Genomic DNA, 18,388 nt, shown 5'->3' on the forward strand with positions numbered 1-18,388 from the left:
CGTGCGTGCATTTACCTGCGTGTGGACCAATGCAAGTGCCCTTCAGACGGTGTGAGTGAGCGACGGGCCTTGCTTGTTAGGGCCTAATGACAGCCTCTACGCCCCAGAAGGCCATGGCTGCCTGCATTCTGTCTGCCTCTGCTCGCCTGCCAGGCTGGCATGTGTCTGACAGCCGGGCTGGGCAGTGGGCACACCTCTGGGCCAAAGAACAGACCTGCCTGCCAGGCTTCACCCCCACCACCACCACCACTGTCGACCCAGTCCAGCCTCTCTCTTGCCCCCTCACACCTCCATGCCTCCATCCTGGCTCTCCACGGATGGATCTCCATTGTCTTTATTGTGCTCATCAACAGACGCGAGCCAGCTATTAATTAGAGTGAGAGCTGGTGCTGGACTAATTGCAGGCAGCGACAGGCTGTTAGTGTAGCTCTCGGGTTTATTTGTTATTGTGTCTCTGTCTCCTGCAGGGGGGTTGGTTGGTTTGCTGGCTGAGGGAGAGAGAGTGGAGAGAAGAGAAGCGTGAGGCCCCTTCCTTGCGAAGGGCGATTTGCTAATTAAGTTTGGTAATGGAGGCTGTTCATCAAGGCCTTGGAATGAAGCACCTGAGGAAAGGGGAAGAGACACCATGATAGGGCAGCAGAGTTGGGAGGTGTTTTTACAGTCTTTTATGTCCAAATAAATATATATATATATATATATATATAAAACTTTTTTTTCTTTTTTTCTCAGAAAATATACTCTATAGCAGGGGCTATAGTTGGGCCTCTAGTTGGGGAACCCTGCTATAGAGTATGTTAGGCAGAGTGGGAAGGTATAGAGTATGTTAGGCAGAGTGGGAAGGTATAGAGTATGATAGGCAGAGTGGGAAGGTATAGAGTATGTTAGGCAGAGTGGGAAGGTATAGAGTATGTTAGGCAGAGTGGGAAGGTATAGAGTATGATAGGCAGAGTGGGAAGGTATAGAGTATGATAGGCAGAGTGGGAAGGTATAGAGTATGTTAGGCAGAGTGGGGAGGCTATAGATCAGGGTTCCCCAACCGGTGGCCCACCAGCTGAATTTGGCCCCCCGATGTTTTCTGAGCAAAAAACAAACATAAAAGACTGTAAAAACACCAGCAAATCAGCTCCAAGTTATTTTCATTTTGGAAATCTGTTCCGAAGTATTCTCACGCATAACGATATGTGATCGTATACAAATGTAAGCTAGGTTCAAAATGTTTTAGTCAATTATTGAATCTGTTTGGGATTATTGCGGTTAATTTGCAATCTACAAATCATTTGTAATTATGTTCCGGCCCCCTCACCATCCACTCAAGAAAACAATACCTGAATCTAGTTCTTGATCCCTGTTACAGAGTATGTAGGGCAGAGTGAGAAGGCTAGACTGTGTTAGGGCAGAGTTGGGAGGCTAGACTGTTTTAGGGAAGAGTGTGGGGGGCTATAGAGTGTGTTGGGGAGTGGGGATGCTAGACTGTGTTAGGGCAGAGCGGGTTGGCTATTAGTGTTAGGCAAGAGTGGGTAGGCTAGTGTGTTAGGATAGAGTGGGAAGTCTATTACTGTTAGGACAGAGTGGGTTGGCTATTAGTGTTAGGACAGAGTGGGAAGGCTATTGGTGTTAGGGCAGAATGGGATGGCTATTGGTGTTAGGGCAGAGTGGGAAGGCTATTGGTGTTAGGGCAGAATGGGATGGCTATTGGTGTTAGGGCAGAATGGGATGGCTATTGGTGTTAGGACAGAGTGGGAAGGCTATTGGTGTTAGGGCAGAGTGGGAAGGCTATTGTTGTTAGGGCAGAGTGGGAAGGCTATTGGTGTTAGGACAGAGTGGGAAGGCTATTGGTGTTAGGGCAGAATGGGAAGGCTATTGGTGTTAGGGCAGAATGGGATGGCTATTGGTGTTAGGGCAGAGTGGGAAGGCTATTGGTGTTAGGGCAGAATGGGATGGCTATTGGTGTTAGGGCAGAATGGGAGGCTATTGGTGTTAGGGCAGAGTCAGAAGGCTATTGTTGTTAGGGCAGAGTGGGAAGGCTATTGGTGTTAGGGCAGAGTGGGAAGGCTATTGGTGTTAGGGCAGAGTCAGAAGGCTATTGTTGTTAGGGCAGAGTGGGAAGGCTATTGGTGTTAGGACAGAGTGGGAAGGCTATTGGTGTTAGGGCAGAATGGGATGGCTATTGGTGTTAGGGCAGAATGGGATGGCTATTGGTGTTAGGGCAGAATGGGATGGCTATTGGTGTTAGGGCAGAGTGGGAAGGCTATTGGTGTTAGGGCAGAGTGGGAAGGCTATTGGTGTTAGGGCAGAGTGGGAAGGCTATTGGAGTTAGGGCAGAATGGGAAGGCTTTAGAGGATATGTGTCAAACTCATTCCATTGAGGGACAAGTGTCTGCGGGTTATCGCTCCTCCCTTGTACTTGATTGATGAATTAAGTTCAGTAATTAATAAAGATCTCACCTTGTTGTCTCGGTCTTAGTTCAAAAGAAAAGGGAAAAAAAACCTGCAGACACTAGGCCCTTCATGGAATTAGTTTGACACCCCTGCTTTAGTGTGATGGGACTACAGTGGGCGTTTAGATCTGTGTGTGGAAGCCACTGCCACTGTGATTTGTCCCACGACCTCTAGCACAAACTACAATCTTCCCTCCTAAGAACTAGTGATTCAGTTGTAAGTACAGGCAGGATTTATTTTGTGGGGTGTGAATATTTTGACCACTGTGAGGTACGATGGTATAACTTTATTGGTTCTGGCGTCATTGCTTCCAGCTATACAAAACATTTAGATGCAGTATGGTGAAGGCCAACTGTTGAATGATGACCTCTAATCTAAGGTATGACCATGTAATTCGGAATTAGAATACAAGAATGGACATGAATCTTCTTAGGGCTGGATAAAGGTCAGCCATTTTGGTCTGGGAGTTGGTCAACTATGGCCTGCCAGTGCTGTGATATTATGTGTAATAATTTTATCTGCACTATATGTTTGTTATCGAGCTAGCTAGCTAGCCAGCCAGTTTTAGAGGAATGATTCCATAACTTTTTCAAATGAACTGCCAATATCCCAACATTCCTTTCAAACAATGAGGTCAATCCACAGCTGTCACGTATACTCCCTCTCCAGCCTCTAGGTCATCAGGCTGCTGATTATTCAACACACCTGTTACCATCGTCTCGCGCACCTGCGCCTCATGACACTCACCTGGACTCCATCACCTCCTTTATTATCTTCCCTATATCTGTCACTCCCCTTGGTTCTTTCCTCAGGTGTTATTGACTCTGTTTTCATGTCGGGGCGTTGTTTATGTTACGTGTTTATTGTTTCATTTATTAAAACACTCACTCCCTGAACTTGCTTCCTGACTCTCAGCGCACTCGTTACAACAGCCATACAGTGGCTCAAATCAAATCAAATCAAATGTATTTATATAGCCCTTCGTACATCAGCCGATATCTCAAAGTACTGTACAGAAACCCAGCCTAAAACCACAAACAGCAAGCAATGCAGGTGTAGAAGCACGGTGGCTAGTAAAAACTCCCTAGAAAGGCCAAAACCTAGGAAGAAACCTAGAGAGGAACCAGGCTATGAGGGGTGGCCAGTCCTCTTCTGGCTGTGCCAGGTGGAGATTATAACAGAACATGGCCAAGATGTTCAAATGTTCATTAATGACCAGCATGCTCAAACAATAATAAGCACAGGCAGAACAGTTGAAACTGGAGCAGCAGCACAGCCAGGTGGACTGGGGACAGCAAGGAGTCATCATGCCAGGTAGTCCTGAGGCATGGTCCTAGGGCCAAGGTCCTCCGAGAGAGAGAAAGAAAGAGAGGAAGAGAGAATTAGAGAGAGCATACTTAAATTCACACAGGACACCTGATAAGACAGGAGAAGTACTCCAGATATAAATGTTTTCCCCCCACATTTACACTACATAACCAACAGTATGTGGAGAACTGCTCGTCGAAACATCTCTTTCCAAACTCATGGGAGTTAATATGGATTTGGTCCCCCTTTGTTGCTATAACAGCCTCCACTCTTCTGGGAAGGCTTTCCATTAGATGTTGGAACATTGCTGCAGGGACTTGCTTCCAATTAGCCACAAGAGTATTAGTGAGGTCGGGCACTGATGTTTTGGGCGATTAGGCCTGGCTCGCAGTCGGCATTTCAAATCATCCCAAAGGTGTTCAATGGGGGTCAGGGCTCTGTGCATGTCAGTCAAGTTCATGACTGGCCTGCAGCTGCTAGGCCATGGAAACCCATGTCACGAAGCTCTCAGACAAACAGTTATTGTGCTGACATTGTTTCCAGAGGCAGTTTGGAACTCGGTAGTGAGTGTTGCAACCGAGGACAGACGATTTTTATGCTCTATTCGCTTCAGCACTCGGTGGTCCCGTTCTGTGAGCATGTGTGGCCTACCACTTCGCGGCTGAGCCATTGTTAGACATTTCCACTTCAACAATATACAGCACTTACAGTTGACCGGGGCAGCTCTAGCAGGACAGAAATTTGACGAACTGACTTGTTGGAAAGGTGGCATTTTATGACGGTGACACGTTGAAAGTGAAATCTCTTCAGTAAGGCCATTCTACTACCAATTGTATTCAATGGAGATTTCATGGCTGTGTGCTTGATTTTATACACCTGTCAGCAACGGGTGTGGCTGAAATAACCCAATTCACTAACTTGAAGGCTTGTCCACATAGTTTTGTATATATATAGTTTAGCTACAGTACTAGATACGTGTAGCCTACTTGGACACCGGGTCACCACATTTCCCATTTTCCCCACGCCTAATAGCCTGAAGCCACAGGACTCTTCTCGTCAGCTCTTTTCCTCACGTGGGAGCATTTCCAACCATAGGCCTGGATTTTTTTTCACCTGGTTACTACATTGAACAACACAGCAGCTTTTCGGCTTTGTTTCGTTATTTCTGTTGAACTTAAAAATCCACGACGAAATGCGAAATGTGCCCTTTTACAATGGGGGTCAAATGGGAAAAAGAATGTTTGTTTTTATGACGTGAATATCGACTTGGAGTATATGGCTGCCATTTCCACCCCGTTATTGGCACTTTGAGGGTTTATGAAATAGCCGCTGTAGTAATTTAGTAGGATGTCGTATGGGTTTGACTGCCCTGGCAAAACTGTATGTTAATGGGTGACTACCTATGGGCCAAGTAGAATGATTGAAGGGGAACAACTCTAGCTAGCTGCTATATAGTTTGTTGACTGCATGTCTCTCAAGGCACGGCTTGCACTTGTAATCCACACAAGCAAGGTTATTCACAAGAAAGAGAAGATAGAGAGAGAGAAAAAAAAGGAAGGAATCATGTCTTTATCGCTCCCTCACTCTGAGTCAACACGGGGAAGAGGAACTTTGCACAGTGGGCCACTTTAATATACATCAAATGATTTTGAGTTCTGTTATTTACAGAGCTTCCGCACTTCTAGGGTAAACATCCCCATTTTGCATTCCACTTTTTATTTCTGTATATTGGATTTATTTATTTTTCCTCTGTCGGCGGCGTTCCCCGTTTATTACGCCAATCTCCCTTTCTTCTCCTCTCTCCTTTATCTCTGAAGAGTCTGAGAACTCTATAAGCTGCCTTGGCTGTGACGTGCCACGGCACTCATTTCAATTTATATCGTTGACTGCTGCTGCGGCGGTACATGGAAGAGGGGAGCTTGACGTTCCACCCAGGCAGACAGCACAGCAGCAGGGCAGTCTGACACCTTAAAAAGGGTCCGGCTTCATGACGGCTCCATGTGGCGCAGTCACCCATGACTCCACTGGAAAATGAGCGTCTCTTTGAGCAGGCCTGACAGAAGTAGCTTGGGCCTAATGTGCCAGTGTGGTGGCTGGGGTTGAGGCTGACGCCTTCGCAAAGTGTCGGGGACCAGAAGCTTAGCTCGACACCATAGTGCGCCAACGGCTAAGCCGCTCCCATTCAAGTCCCCCAATTAGGTACTCTCCGGGTGATATCTTTGTGGGAAAGGACCATTCCTTTTTAGTGTGCTGCCGATATCCCCAGTCACTAAGTGCACACCTGCACAGCGCTCAGGGCTTAATAAGGCACAGATAGAGCTCGAGAAGAGTTGGAGATGAATTACATGAAGGTTTTACAGTTGCTGTATTAGGTTTCATTAATTGATACTGGCACAGCAGCCAAGGATAGTCATTTTATACTGCAAACTAACATGTGCTGTGCCCTTGAGAATCATCTTGGTATGAGTTAAGTACCTTGCTCAAGGGCACAACGGCAGGCAATGGCATCTAGGATTTGATACTAGCAACCAGCCAGCTACCAGCTCATTTCCCATCGGATCCGGGATTCGAACTGGCAATCCTCGCTGGCTCACGTCTCTAACCGCTAGGCTACCTGCCTTCCGAGTCTGCAGTAGAGGTGGACACAGGAGTGAAAATTCATTCCTGTCCCGTCTTGTCCTGTCAAATGTTTGCCCGTACTGTCCTGTACTGATATCATAAATGACTTCCTCCATTAGCTGCTGGTCTGACTGTCCACCACCCTGTGTGTGAGTAGCCATAGCAACTGCTTCGTTGCCTGCTGCTCAGCGATCATGAGACAGTTGCTTGCATACACAGCTGATAACAACCACATTAAGAGATTTTGGCAATGAAGGCCGCCCTTCTACTTACCCAGAGTCGGATGAACGAATGGATATGTGTTAATGTGTATGTCTCCGTGTGCACTTTGAAGGAACAATTGGGCTTGACTGGTAACGTGGTTGGTAGTAGAGCCGCTCAGGCCTCTTGTCCCTCTCTCTGGGTGGTATGTGATTAAACAGCAGCATTTTTTACAAGCCGTGTACCCGGTTCCTTCGTTGTCAAAGACAACTCTATCAAATTTAGCCAAAACATTGCTCTTTCCTTTTAATGGCTCTGTGAGTGATGGTTCCCGCAACGAGATGCCTGCAACGAGATGATGCAATTCCTCTCTTGAAGCCTTCATCATTCACTCGTTAAGCATCTGAGGTAAAGGAGTGACTGGTGAGTACAACTGGAGGGAGGCAAAACAGTGAGCCTACAGAAGGGGGATGGGGGAAATGACCATTTAATTTGAATAGAATTTTATTAAGTAAACTATATTAGGCCTACACATTTTTTTTAATGAAATGCTCCACACATATATACTGAACAAAAAATATAAATGCAACATGTAAATTGTTGGTCCCATGTTTTATGAGCTGAAATAAAAGGTTCCAGAAATATTCCATAAACACGTGAAGCTTATTTCTCTAAAATTGTGCACAAATTTGTTTACATCTGTGTTAGTGAGCATTTCTTCTTTGCCAATTTAATCCATCCACCTGACAGGTGTGGCCTTTCAAGAAGCTTATTAAAAAGCATGATCATTACACAGATTATGCAGGAATGTCCACCAGAGCTGTTGCCAGAGTATGATCATTTCTCTACCATAAGCCGCCAAAACAACGTTTTAGAAAATTTGGCATTATGTCCAACCGGCCTCACAACCGCAGACCACGTGTAACCATACCAGCCCAGGACCTCCACATCCGGCTTCTTCACCTGCGGGATCGTCCGAGACCAGAAACCCAGACAGCTGACGAAACGGATGAGTATTTCTGTCTGTAATAAAAACATGGCTCCCAAGTGAGACTGCTCTTCTCTGTATCACGGAGGCGCTCCGCACTGCTAAAGCTAACTCTCTCTCCTCTGCTCTCATCCTTCTAGACCTATCGGCTGCCTTCGATACTGTGAACCATCAGATCCTCCTCTCCACCCTCTCCGAGTTGGGCATCTCCGGCGCGGCCCACGCTTGGATTGCGTCCTACCTGACAGGTCGCTCCTACCAGGTGGCGTGGCGAGAATCTGTCTCCTCACCACGCGCTCTCACCACTGGTGTCCCCCAGGGCTCTGTTCTAGGCCCTCTCCTATTCTCGCTATACACCAAGTCACTTGGCTCTGTCATAACCTCACATGGTCTCTCCTATCATTGCTATGCAGACGACACACAATTAATCTTCTCCTTTCCCCCTTCTGATGACCAGGTGGCGAATCGCATCTCTGCATGTCTGGCAGACATATCAGTGTGGATGACGGATCACCACCTCAAGCTGAACCTCGGCAAGACGGAGCTGCTCTTCCTCCCGGGAAAGGACTGCCCGTTCCATGATCTCGCCATCACGGTTGACAACTCCATTGTGTCCTCCTCCCAGAGCGCTAAGAACCTTGGCGTGATCCTGGACAACACCCTGTCGTTCTCAACTAACATCAAGGCGGTGGCCTGTTCATGCTTCAACATCCGTTCATGCTCACACAGGAAGCGGCGCAGGTCCTAATCCAGGCACTTGTCATCTCCCGTCTGGATTACTGCAACTCGCTGTTGGCTGGGCTCCCTGCCTGCCATTAAACCCTACACTCATCCAGAACGCCGCAGCCCGTCTGGTGTTCAACCTTCCCAAGTTCTCTCACGTCACCCCGCTCCTCCGCTCTCTCCACTGGCTTCCAGTTGAAGCTCGCATCCGCTACAAGACCATGGTGCTTGCCTACGGAGCTGTGAGGGGAACGGCACCTCAGTACCTCCAGGCTCTGATCAGGCCCTACATCCACCTCTGGCCTGCTCGCCTCCCTACCACTGAGGAAGTACAGTTCCCGCTCAGCCCAGTCAAAACTGTTCGCTGCTCTGGCCCCCCAATGGTGGAACAAACTCCCTCACGACGCCAGGACAGCGGAATCAATCACCACCTTCCGGAGACACCTGAAACCCCACCTCTTTAAGGAATACCCAGGATAGGATAAAGTAATCCTTCTCACCCCCCTTAAAAGATTTAGATGCACTATTGTAAAGTGGCTGTTCCACTGGATGTCATAAGGTGAATGCACCAATTTGTAAGTCGCTCTGGATAAGAGCGTCTGCTAAATGACTTATATGTAAGTGGGTGGGTCTATCGATTTATAGCCATTCCTGTACTGCCCATTCCTGTGGACTTTCGATCCTGTCCTGTGATGTCCCGAACTTGACTTCACTCCCATTCCTGCCAGAATCCCCCAGGACCCACAAGGGAGTCCTTTTCCCTTATCAACCTCTAGTCTGCAGGACAGTTCTCAGAATGGAACAAAAAGCACTAGCCTCCAGACAGTATTAGCCAAAGACCTTTTTTATAGAGTGAGACTGGACATATACCGTAAGTGGTGGAAAAAGTACCCAATTGTCATACTTGAGTAAAAGTAAAGATACCTTAATAGAAAATGACCCAAGTAAAAGTGAAAGTCACCCAATAAAATACTACTTGAGTAAAAGTCTAAAAGTATTTGGTTTTAAATATATTTAAGTAATCAAAAGTAAATGTAATTGCTAAAATATACTTAAGTATCAAAAGTAAATGTAATTGCTAAAATATACTTAAGTATCAAAAGTAAAAGTATATATAATTTCAAATTCCTAATATTAAGGAAACCAGACGGCACTATTATCTTGTTATTTTAATGTAGGGATAGGCTGTGGCACATTTCAACACTTCGTTTACAAGCGAACCATTTGTGTTTAGTGAGTCCGCCAGATCAGAGGCAGTAGGGATGACCAGGGATGTTCTCTTGATAAGTGTGTGAATTGAATTATTTTCCTGTCCTGCAAAGCATTCACAATGTAACAAGTACTCTTGGGTGTCAGGGGAAATGTATTTTCTTTAGAAATGTAGTGAAGCAAAAGTAAAAGTTGTCAAAAATATAAATAGTAAAGTGCAGATTACCCCAAAAAGCTACTTAAGTAGAACTTTCAAGTGTTTTTACTTAAGTACTTTACACCACTGTAAGTCCTAGCAAGAGACAGAGAGCATGTGTATCCAGGCACAGCCACTCATTGGCCCCTGAGGAGTCCGTCCCCGCACCCAGTTCGACCACATACCACAGAAAGTCATCCTTTACCTCACTCACATTGGCTTCTTTCTAGCTCTAATAAAGAGAAGGCACTTGCCCCCAGATTAATTTCATCAACTGACAAGGTATTTGCCCTGCTGATCAGATTGCTCTTGCTCCTCTAGATCCTCTTTTCTTTCCTCTGCTCTATGTATCCCAGAGCCCTCTCTCTCTCCCTCCCTCTCGCTCTCTTTCTTTCTTTCGATCCTCACTTGCTCTGTCTCTCCCTCTACCCATCCTCCTCTCTCTCTCGCTCCCCTTTTTTCTATCTTTTTAAAAATGTAACCTGGCAAGTCAGTTAAGACTTTCCTGGAGTAATTGTGATGGATCTGAAAGTGCTTCCTGGAAGTCAGTGTTAGCTTTGTGAACAGCGGTATGTTTGTCGGAAAGCGATTCTGCAGACGCTTGCGTTCACATCCTTTGATTATGATTTCAGAGATTAAAGACTGAAGCCGATTGTAAAAGCTTTGTGATTCAGCGGTCTCGGAGTGAACATGGTTTTAATGCAGATTTACAGAGCAAGTTTTGGACCACACTCACAGTGACCCATGTGCCTGTCTGGCTCATTTGTCCCTCTTTCCCTCTCTGGCTCGGTCTCTGAGACATCATGCTCTTTCCTCTTTTAGCTTTTTGTCAGTTTGCATGCAGATTGGAGATGGGGAATAGATCAAAAGCGGAATGGATGAGCTGGTTTGCAAGATCCCCCCAGCCTTAGCGGATTTCAAGGCTGACTGAGACTTTGTATGTATGTGTGGGTGGGTGGGTGGGTGGGTGGGTGGGTGTGTGTGTGTGTGTGTGTGTGTGTGTGTGTGTGTGTGTGTGTGTGTGTGTGTGTGTGTGTGTGTGTGTGTGTGTGTGTGTGTGTGTGTGTGTGTGTGTGTGTGTGTGTGTATGCGCGTGTGCGCACATCGCATGCGTGTGTGTGTTGTTGTCTTTCTGTCACCCTACACTATGCAGTCCTTTTAGGCGCCAGGGCTTAGCAGCAGAGCCACTCTAGTAGAAACATGGCAGTATGGTCCAATACACAGACGGGTGTGTGTGTGTTGCCCGGTACTAGTGTTTCCTCCATACATGCTCCAAGTAGAGGCAGGGACCCTCTGCCTCTGTTGCATCCTGTAGCACTTTATTTAACCGCTGTCTCCAACTAAGACCTGGTCCCTGTCCATTCCCCTTTCTGTGTGGCCCAAGAATGGATCCAGAGAGAGAGAGACAGAAAATAGACATTTGCTGAACAATCCTGGTTTTTAAGGGACAGTGGTTGGGAGGGCATCGTGTGTGTGTGTGTGTGTGTGTGTGTGTGTGTGTGTGTGTGTGTGTGTGTGTGTGTGTGTGTGTGTGTGTGTGTGTGTGTGTGTGTGTGTGCGCGTGTGTGTGTGTGTGTGTGTGTGTGTGTGTCTTCACGCCTATATGTGTGTGCCTGCGCGTGTGTAGAAGGGGGAATGGCCCGCTCGGCTCCCTCTCTCAAACCAGCGCTGGTGCTCGTTATACCAACAGAGAAGGTGACGCCGCGGCCACCGCACTGGTAATACCATAGAATGAATGTGGGAAACAGGCTTTTGCATCATGGAACTAACAACAAATGTTTTTGTTCGCCTGGTAGGCGTTACAAATTCAAATTTTGATTGTATTGAAAGGTCAAGTCGTGAAAGCACATAAACGAGCCTGACCTTTTGGGCTGGCCTTTCCTTGACTGGTGTGGTCATTACTAGAGCGGCAACATAACAATGCCAAGTCAGCCGCGCGCACACACGCACGCACGCACACACACACACACAATACACACACACACATACGCGCGCGTAGAACGCCTTTATTCTCTGTAGCATACATTTCCCCTAGTGGTTGTTGAGATAACATTGTCGTTTTATGACTTGCTCTATTTTGATTTATAGAGCCCTCTTCATTATGCGAAGCAAAGTGCACATCTCTGTGTTAGCAAGGCAGTGTTTATTTATGCAGTGGTCCACCATTCTGCTCATTGGGAGATGCAGTTCTACAGGCACACCTGGGACCTGTTCAATAGGGAACACCGTACCAAGCATCTCTTACTGGACAAGCTTTTCTTACTGGACAAGTTCAAATAGAACCTCTCTTTCCGTTCTGTGCTGAATGAACATGACCCTTTTTAATGAAGGGTGAGATAGCTAGCATCACACAGCTCCTCTGGGAAACCACATGATCTCCTCTGACGCATGCACACACGCACACACACACACACACACACACACACACACACACACACACACACACACACACACACACACACACACACACACACACACACACACACACACACACACACACACACACACACACACACACACACACACACATCCACCATCAAAACCCAAATCCTTTAGCTACAAAGCAATGGCTTGGTGTCTACATTACCCTACAAGATACTGGTGGTGTAGCAGTAGCACCGTAGCATGATATACTTATTTGTCAGAACACAGCCCTGCTTGCCAGGTCCTAATGGCTCTGCTGCGTTTTTTCAAACGGAAATCTAAGAACGGTGTCTTTCCCTCGAGCAAGGGCCCTTATCTTGGACCTATACGCTGTCATTTCAGGTGCCAGAATGAGCCCGGGGGTAATCCCTCACACACGCCACGCCGCTTCCCTGCTCTCTTCCTCTCTTCCTCACACCTTTCCATTGATTTGTTCTCTTCCTTTCTCCCTGCACTCTGCTCTGGTTCCTCAGTAAATGACTGCCACTCCTGGCTAGGACACTAATCTCCTCCTCTCCTCTCGCTATCGCAGCTCACACTTCTCCTGAGGAGTCACTGTGGAGAAAACAGCTCAACCCGAATTAAACATGAAGGTGTAGAGAGGCAGTTAGCTCAATTAGCATTTGGAGATGTTCTATAGCTGTGCAGTAGGACTATTATTGTACCGTCTCAGAGCACAGGGAAAAGGGGGTTGAGAGAAGTCCATTTGGAACGCTTTGCTCAAGCACTGTCTTTTAATTGTGTTTTTTATTTTTTTTTATTTAAGGGTTGGGATTCGACATCATTGGATCTTCAGTTTGTGGTGTATAGACGCAGGATGGGGATTGAGTGAGCACCATGTTGCAAGATGGATCGGAACTCTCTCTCCACCCCGGGGGAAAGGTTCTTGCAACACACCCGAGAACCAAAAGGATCACTTGTAAACACCCTGTGACGAAGGAGCTCGAAGGAAAATAACTTGCTGCTTGACACTGACGTTACAGTGTGACTGTATGTGAGGTGCACTGAGAGACATTGGTCATATTTCCGATTCACCGCACTCCATTTTAATTAGCAGGATATGGGCACCACTTAGACAGTTACTCCCATTTACCTTGGCCGGTCCCCATGTCATGTTCTTGATTGTTGAAAGGGCTGTTTTTAGTGCCACGCAAATGTTTTGTTAAAGTCAGACGGGCAGCATTGACGAGTGAGGACATTGAACTGTTTAGATTGGAAGATAAATTGTGTGTGCAGTTACATGTGTCAAATTGTCAACGTGTGGCAACGAACAGCTAAAGAACCATCATTTAAGGTTTTCTTAACCCCACTGGGTTAAAGCCCAGACATTAGCTCTGGGAGCTTACATGAGTTCTCAGGTGTCAGGCAAGGAGTCTAATAAGACGAGCGTAAGGTAGTTCAAATTGAATTGAATTTGTCACGTACACATGGTTAGCGGATGTGAATGCAAGTGTAGCGAAATGCTTGTGCTTCTGGTTCCGACCATGCAGTAATATCTAACAAGTAATCTAACCGAACAATTTCACAACAACTACCTTATACACACAAGTGTAATGGAATGAATACGAATATGTACATAAAAATATATGAATGAGCGATGGCCGAACGGCATAGGCAAGATGCAGTAGATGGTATAGAGTACAGTATATACATATGAGATGAGTAATGTAGGGTATGTAAACATTATATAAAGTGGCATTGTTTAAAGTGGCTAGTGATACATTTATTACATACATTTTTCATTATTAAAGTGGCTAGAGTTGAATCAGTATGTTGGCAGCAATGTTAGTGATGGCTGTTTAACAGTCTGATGGCCTTGAGATAGAAGCTGTTTTTCAGTCTCTCTGTCCCCGCTTTGATGCACCTGTACTGACCTCGCCTTCTGGATGATAGCGGGGTGAACAGGCAGTGGCTCGGGTGGTTGTTGTCCTTGATGATCTGTTTGGCCTTCCTTTGACATCGGGTGGTGTATGTGACTTGGAGGGCAGTAGTTTTCCCCCAAACCACTTCTGTCACATAGGCACACTAGTATATACAGATCTGGCTTGTGTGTGTTTTGTATGTGTGTGTTTAAAGTGTGTGTTTATGGGTAGGTGTACGGTCTCACTTGTGTCTCATCTCTACAGTGTTTGTGCAAGCTGCTGTGCGCTGCATTCCCTATTGTCATAGCTAGCTGAGTTGAGCAGGGGGCCACACTCAGAGCAGTTCCTCCCTGTTGGCGGATGCCTGGGTTCTCTTCCTGCTTCCACAGACCCACACACTCACACAAATGCACACACACACACACACACACACACACACACACACACACACACACACACACACACACACACACACACACACACACACACATACTCAGCCCCTCTATTTCTGTCCCGGGCAGCCTGTGCTGCCTCTCATTTACCCGTCCTTAATCATCTGCCCTTCTCCTCACTCCCCTCTGCTCCGCCGCAGACCGCCCGTGCCTGGTGGTGCATTGCTGAGCGTTTGCGTACCACTGCCTTCCACCACGTCTGTCTTACAGGGGAGATGCACTTGACAACTGATTGCACAAGCTGATTGCTGAACAACGTTCTGCAAGATCCCTGCAAGGTGCACATGTTATCCCCCCCCGCCTTAATTCCCGGAAGCCATCGGCAGCTAGCGCAGCGTTGTTACACCCCTGTTTGTATTCCATTTGTGTGTGCATGGTGCTGCCTCTCTCGTTCTCGTGCACCATGGAGGAGTACAACAAAGAGGAAATGGTACGTAAGATCTTTTGATCATATTCTCAGAGGAGATATCTGATTCCGGGAGTCTTTGGTTTTTTTTTTTTTTTTTTTTTTTTTTTTTTTGGGGGGGGGGGGGTTGTTGCGCATCAGGAGTTCACTCTGGGAAGAATGGTAAACCTTCAGATGGAGTCTCTGATTATGTTAATAAGCATGTAGGAAGGACTGTCTGGATTTAGCCTTGGAAACGTGTCTTAGTCAAGTGAAGCTCAACGTCTTGAGAAAACAGCAAACCAGCAAGAATATTGTGAATGTATTGTATGCATCTCCTTGATTACACAGTTTTTGTATGATATGAATCAGTATTTCACAAGATTGCTTTCCAGTTGCTTCCAGATGATTCATAATATATTGTGAACAAAAATATAAGCACAACATGTAACAATTTTGACGATTTTACTGAGTTACAGTTCATATAAGGAAATCAGTCAATTGAAATAAATGAATTAGGCCCTAATCTATTCCCACATGACTGGGAATACAGATATGCATCTGTTGGTCACAGATACCTTGAAAGGTAGGGGTGTAAATCAGAAAACCAGTCAGTATCTGGTGTGACTATCATTTGTGTCATGCAGCACGACACATCTCCTTTGCATAGAGTTGATCAGGCTGTTGATTGTGGCCTGTGGAATGTTGTCCCACCCCTCTTCAATGGCTGTGCGAAGTTACTGGATATTGGCGGGAACTGTAACACACTGTCGTACACGTCGATCCAAAGCATCCCAAACGTGCTCAATGGGTGACATGTCTGGTGAGCATGCAGGCCGTTTTCAGCTTCCAGGAATTGTGTACAGATCCTTGCGACATGGGGCCGTGAATTATCATGCTGAAACATGAGGTGGTGGTGGCAGATGAATAGCATGACAATGGTCCTCAGGATGTCGTCATGGTATCTCTGTGCGTTCAAATTGCCATTGATAAAATTCAATTGTGTTTGTTGTCCGTAACTTATTCCTGCTTGTACCATAACCGCACCGCCACCATGGGGCACTCTGTTCACAACGTTGACATCAGCAAACCGCTCGCCCACAGACGCCATACACGCTGGTCTGTTGTGAAGCTGGTTGGCTGCCAAATTCTCTAAAATGACATTTGGAGCCGGCTTATGGTAGAGAAATGAGCATTCAATTCTTTGGCAACAGCTTTGGTGGACATTCCTGCAGTCAGCATGCCAATTGCATGCTCCCTCAAAACTTGAGACATTGTGTCATGTGACATAACTACACATTTTAGAGTGGCCTTTTATTGTCCCCGGTACAAGGTGCACCTGTGTAACGATCACGTCTGTCTGTCTCGTGCATACGGAGGGCATTGTTATCGCACAGCCTTCAAGAAGCAATTTTGAGCATGCAATATGTACTATGTAAGTCACATATGCCATTTAGCAGTCAGCGTCAATGCTTTTCTACAATTATTGTCACTGACAATCCATACTATAAATCAGTATCAAGGAGTTTTGACATTTAAAGGCCTAGGCTATTATGTGTCAGTCAGTCAAATATAGGTGGTATAATGGTATAATGGTATCTCACTGCTTTGCACCGCGTGACAGTGAAAAGTAATAGCTACATAGTCAAAAAAATCTATTTAGAAATGCACATCTTCATACACCAAACACACACATGCACACAAACATGCGCGCGCGCACACACACACCCACACACACACACAAACACACAGACATACAAATAAACACAGCTACTCTAATGCAGCCAGCCACTCACCGGCCAGGGATCGATTGGTAGGGGATGATAAATTAACCAACACCTCAACAAAAGACGTTAAGCAGAGAGCCCAATGAACCATGCTGCTTTGTAATTACCATACCAAATGAAAAATTAGGCATGATGTAGCACCGCCACTGAGTGACATGTGTGTTGGGGTGGGTACAGGCAAGATGGGATGACCATACAAGGCCCTGCTGGAGGTGTGCAAGGAAAAATGGTGGAGGGGCGCCAGCAGAGCTCTAATGAGGAAATTGGCTCGCTTCAGAGAATTGGGTGTAATTGAGCTAAAGAAAACATTCTGTTGTCTCCTGATTGAACACATGCCCCAATGTATTTCTTCAAGGAGCAGCATGTGTCTTTGTCCTTTATCTCATGCTGCCTTTTCTCTCTCTCTCTCTTTCGCTGTCTCCCCCTCTTAAGGCTGACCTTAAGAGGGGAGACTGGCTAGTGACACTGGTTGCAGATCAGAAGAGAGAGGATGGTCTGTTGGGATAGTTTGATAGGCTGCTTGCTGCCTGGCCCTTTGATGAACTCTCTAACAGTTTATTTTTCTCTCTCTGTCTCTCTGTCTCTCTGTCTCTCTCTCTCTCTCTCTCTCTCTCTCTCTCTCTCTCTCTCTCTCTGTCTCTCTCTCTCTCTCTCTCTCTCTCTCTGTCTCTGTCTCTCTCTGTCTCTGTCTCTCTCTGTCTCTCTGTCTCTGTCTGTCTCTCTCTCTCTCTCTCTGTCTCTCTCTCTCTCTCTCTCTCTCTCTCTCTGTCTCTGTCTCTGTCTCTCTCTCTCTCTCTCTCTCTCTCTCTCTCTCTCTCTCTCTCTCTCTGTCTCTGTCTCTCTCTCTCTCTCTCTCTCTCTCTCTCTCTCTCTCTCTCTCTCTCTCTCTCTCTCTCTCTCTCTCTCTCTCTCTCTCTCTCTCTCTCTCTCTCTCTCTGTGTGTGTGTGTGATATAAGCGTGTGCGTGCGTACACCTGTGTGTGTGTTGGCATGTGCATTGGCGTATGTGCGCGCATGTGTGTGTGTGTGTGTGTGTGTGTGTGGGTATCTATATCCCCTGGCAGATTGGCCAGTGGCACTCCGAGCAGGGCCTGTCCATGGAGAGGAAGCTTCCATCAATCAACGTGACAGACACTCTCTTCAACACCACCCTCACCATCACCACTATTCTGGTGAGTGAACCGTCACGGCAACACACACTCCAGTGACACACGTTCTGGACATTCCACTTGGTTTGTAATGGAGAGAGTGGTAGACATGAAAGTGCAGTGAGGTAGTATTCCTCCAGACCACACCGTCACACTCAGAATGACATACACAGGACATGCAAGTGTACACTCCACGTTCACAATAGAGAGAGTGGTAGATAATAAAGTATGGTGGCGTAGTACTTCACCGTAGTAAATCACGGCGCCCTGTCACACAGGTACTGTATGTGCTGGATCACCCACTTGGTTTAGATATGGAGAGTGGTTGAAAATAAGGTGTAGTGGGGAGGTATTTCTCCATGGCACCTAAAACTGTCCTGTCATTCATAGAGTTGACGTCTCTGCCTTGAGGGCGAAAGGCAGGTAGCCTAGCTGTTAAGAGCGTTGAGCCACTAACCGAATCCCCGAGCCGGTAAAAAAAAAATCTGTCGAGGTGCCCTTGAGCAAGGCACTTAAACCTAATTGCTCCTGTAAGTGGCTCTGGATAAGAGCATCTGCTGAATGACTACAATGTAAATGTTGATCCCCCCGACTCTGAAGGTTTCATTGATGTAAATACAGTCTCATGCTCTATATACACTCAGGAA

The 18,388-nt window shown here is 46.5% G+C and overlaps 1 protein-coding gene across 3 annotated transcripts in view; it reads left to right on the plus strand.

Moving 5' to 3' along the window:
* Positions 1-18,388, plus strand: part of grik4 (glutamate receptor, ionotropic, kainate 4) — a 321,139-nt gene that overhangs the window by 274,286 nt on the left and 28,465 nt on the right. For all 3 annotated transcript variants that reach the window (XM_052467210.1, XM_052467212.1, XM_052467211.1), the window contains one exon: positions 17,658-17,765. In XM_052467210.1, coding sequence (XP_052323170.1) covers positions 17,658-17,765 — 108 coding nt within the window. The remainder of the gene's footprint in view (positions 1-17,657; positions 17,766-18,388) is intronic.

The sequence above is a fragment of the Oncorhynchus keta genome, chromosome 18, assembly GCF_023373465.1.
Source record: "Oncorhynchus keta strain PuntledgeMale-10-30-2019 chromosome 18, Oket_V2, whole genome shotgun sequence".
Lineage (NCBI taxonomy): Eukaryota > Metazoa > Chordata > Actinopteri > Salmoniformes > Salmonidae > Oncorhynchus > Oncorhynchus keta.